At 38.3% G+C, this 2839-nt stretch overlaps 1 protein-coding gene across 4 annotated transcripts in view; it reads right to left on the bottom strand.

The window, feature by feature from the left end:
* CTPS2 (CTP synthase 2) overlaps positions 1-2839 on the bottom strand; it is a 135053-nt gene that overhangs the window by 96839 nt on the left and 35375 nt on the right. For all 4 annotated transcript variants that reach the window (XM_019529269.1, XM_019529270.1, XM_019529271.1 and 1 more), the window contains 2 exons: positions 2067-2129; positions 1404-1447 (listed from right to left, as the gene is read on the bottom strand). In XM_019529269.1, coding sequence (XP_019384814.1) covers positions 1404-1447; positions 2067-2129 — 107 coding nt within the window. The remainder of the gene's footprint in view (positions 1-1403; positions 1448-2066; positions 2130-2839) is intronic.

Below are 2839 nucleotides of genomic sequence, written 5' to 3'. Positions count from 1 at the left end.
ATTTTATTTGCCTTTTAAATGCTACTGAAAATGTTTTTTGGTTTGTCTGATGTTTTTAAAAAACTCTCCACAAGTAACCCAATATGTCTTCCCTGAGCTTTAATAGCTAATTCAGTGCTCATTACTGAGTGTATGTATCATTCCAGTTATCCCCTTCCCCCTGATATATATTACACTAAATTTCTCAGTTAAATATCACCTACCACTTAACAGGCTACTCACTCAGTTTTCTGAGATTTTTTTTCAATTCCATCTACTATTGAGTGGCTTAACATTTATAGTAAAACATTTCTAGGATTTTGATTCCTCTTTTTCTTGGTGAGTTTTTCCCCCATTTTCTTGAAATTCCAGATCACCTGTGAAGTTTTCCAATTATGAGATTATCCCATATTCTTTTCAACATTATAAGAGTTTTCTTCCAGAATTCTTCCTAAGAACACTTAGATGATATCAGGTATATGAATACAACTTTATAATAGAGAGATAAGGGACTGATTTAAAAAGACCACACATAATAATACTGAAACCACACATAATTTATTAAATCCATAACATTTTAAAAATCTCAACCTTAAATTTTCAAATATTTTGAGATAGATAGCATCAAATATAGAACATAGGAAATTGTTCTAATAACAGACTTGTAATGAACACATATATTTGATAAAATACGATACATTTTACATGGGGGAAAATGAATCCTGCCAGCAGCTTGCTTTATTCTCCATGCTATTTTATTAAACATATTTGTATTTTGATAAGAGCTCTGTCCTCCATCTTCTGGCTTCTCCTTACCTTTCTACAGTAAAATAACCATAATGCTTATCTTTTACTCATAAGAACATTAAATTTGTGGCTATTGCAAATACTACAAAATCATAAAATCAGCATGAACATTTTATTTATTTATTTTTACCAGTGGGAGTAGATGGACAGTATGAATGAAAATATCTATTGAAACAATAAAAATTTTGAATATGGGCAATAGACATCTCTTCTGCCCCTGGCATACGTTTTAGCCCTGGGTCTTGAACTGGACCCAGGTCTGTCAGAGCCGGATCTGACAATCAGCTGATTACTGGACCTGGCCCTGTCAACCCCAGGTCTGGAACCTGTTGGAGGGGGCAGAATTAGGGGAAGGAGGGGACTCTGGATCCAGACAGAGAAGCTCCTCACCTGATCTGCAGGGCTGGGCTGGGGCAGCTCAGCATGGCTGCAACTAGGATCAGAGGACCCCAAACATGCAGGTTTGGCCCGGCAGAGGGCACAATGTTTGAGATGTGGCATAACGTTTTTCCAATCCCAATCATGCCACTGTTTGAATGTCTGCCAGGGGCCTTCATTAACTAAGCAGATACAGTCTTTAATTCAACTAAACTTATAGAAAGAAAATCAGTACTTACAACAGGTTTCTTTGTATTTGTGTCAAATTCTGTAGAATTTGCATCTGGAAAACAAACCAAAACCAAAAAAAAAAAAAAAAAAGAAAAATCAGCACACGCATCACACATTCTCACCATCCCAGACACGCTACATTCATTTTATCAGTTCTGTGGGCTTTTAGGATTCGATTGGGCCTCTAGGCCTGGCCCAATAAAGGAACGGTAACTAAGTTGCAACTTCAAGAGGAATAATGTTGTCAAGACTCATCCAAATTACAGTTTATTCTCCTGTCTCTTTCTGACTCTTGGCAGCAGTAGTTTATTGATGGCCTAAATCCACATTAAGTTACTATCCCATGAAGCAGTTTGGCTTGTCTGGCCAATGAGTGGATGGGGGAAGCCAGCACTCTACCCATTACCCATTCATCTATATTACCTGCCCACCTGCTCCAAGAGAGTATATTATTTGCTATACCATGTAGTCCTCTGCCCCAGAAATAAGTTCTGGGTTGTTTGCGTAAAAGTAAAGGGAAGTGCACATATGCAGTTAAACTAACAGCTTAGCTCCTAGGAAATGGTCACGGTAATCTCAATTCATAACAATGTGACTTAAATAACATACAGTTAAATGTAAGGAATAAGACTTTCTTCTAAATCAACCAAATAATAGGATATTGAACTCACCTTTCCAGTTTAAACAGTTTCTTGCAAACTCCACAACAGCCAGCTGCATCCCTAAGCAAACTCCTGCAAGAAAGAGAAAAAAATAGTTTCACACAAGAGAGAGAGAGAGAAGACCATATAAATGTTCAGGCTTTAGAATCAGCCTCGCACCAGGCTTTAGAATGCCCTTAGTTTCCATGTCTTGATACTCAGTTGTATATATGATTTGCATATATACAATTTCTTAGGTTTGGGGACTTCAGAAAATTTGAACAATAATAGGAATGTACTATTCACTAATCTCTCACAATGCTAGAACTAGGGAATATGCAAATTATTAGGCCCCAGATTTAAAACAAACAAGAAGTATTACCCACCCTTCATAATTAATAGGCGGCATTCATTGGTATGAAAAAATATTTTAGAGTCCTATAATTTAACCATTTTCAAAAGAAAACTGGACAGCTTAGGGGAGAACAAGGGTGATATCTGTGGTGGGTATCTGCTATAGACCACTAGACCAGAAGGGTGAGGTGGGTGAGGCTTTCTTCAAACAGCTAGCAGAAGTTTCCCAGTCACAGACCCTGGTTCTCATGGGGGACTTCAATCACCCTGACATCCGCTGGGAGGGCAATACACCAGTGCACAGGCAATCCAGGAAGTTTTTGGAGAATACTGGGGACAACTTCTTGGTGCAAGTGCTGGAGCTGTCAAGTAGGGGCCATGCTCTTCTTGACCTGCTGCTCACAAACAGGGAAAAATTGGTGGGGAATGTAAAAAAGGATGGCAACTCG

The sequence above is a fragment of the Crocodylus porosus genome, unplaced genomic scaffold, assembly GCF_001723895.1.
Source record: "Crocodylus porosus isolate Cpor-Errol unplaced genomic scaffold, CroPor_comp1, whole genome shotgun sequence".
NCBI classification, from domain to species: domain Eukaryota; kingdom Metazoa; phylum Chordata; order Crocodylia; family Crocodylidae; genus Crocodylus; species Crocodylus porosus.
Note: the sequence above shows the minus strand (reverse complement) of the source record. Positions and strands in the feature narration are given on the sequence as shown.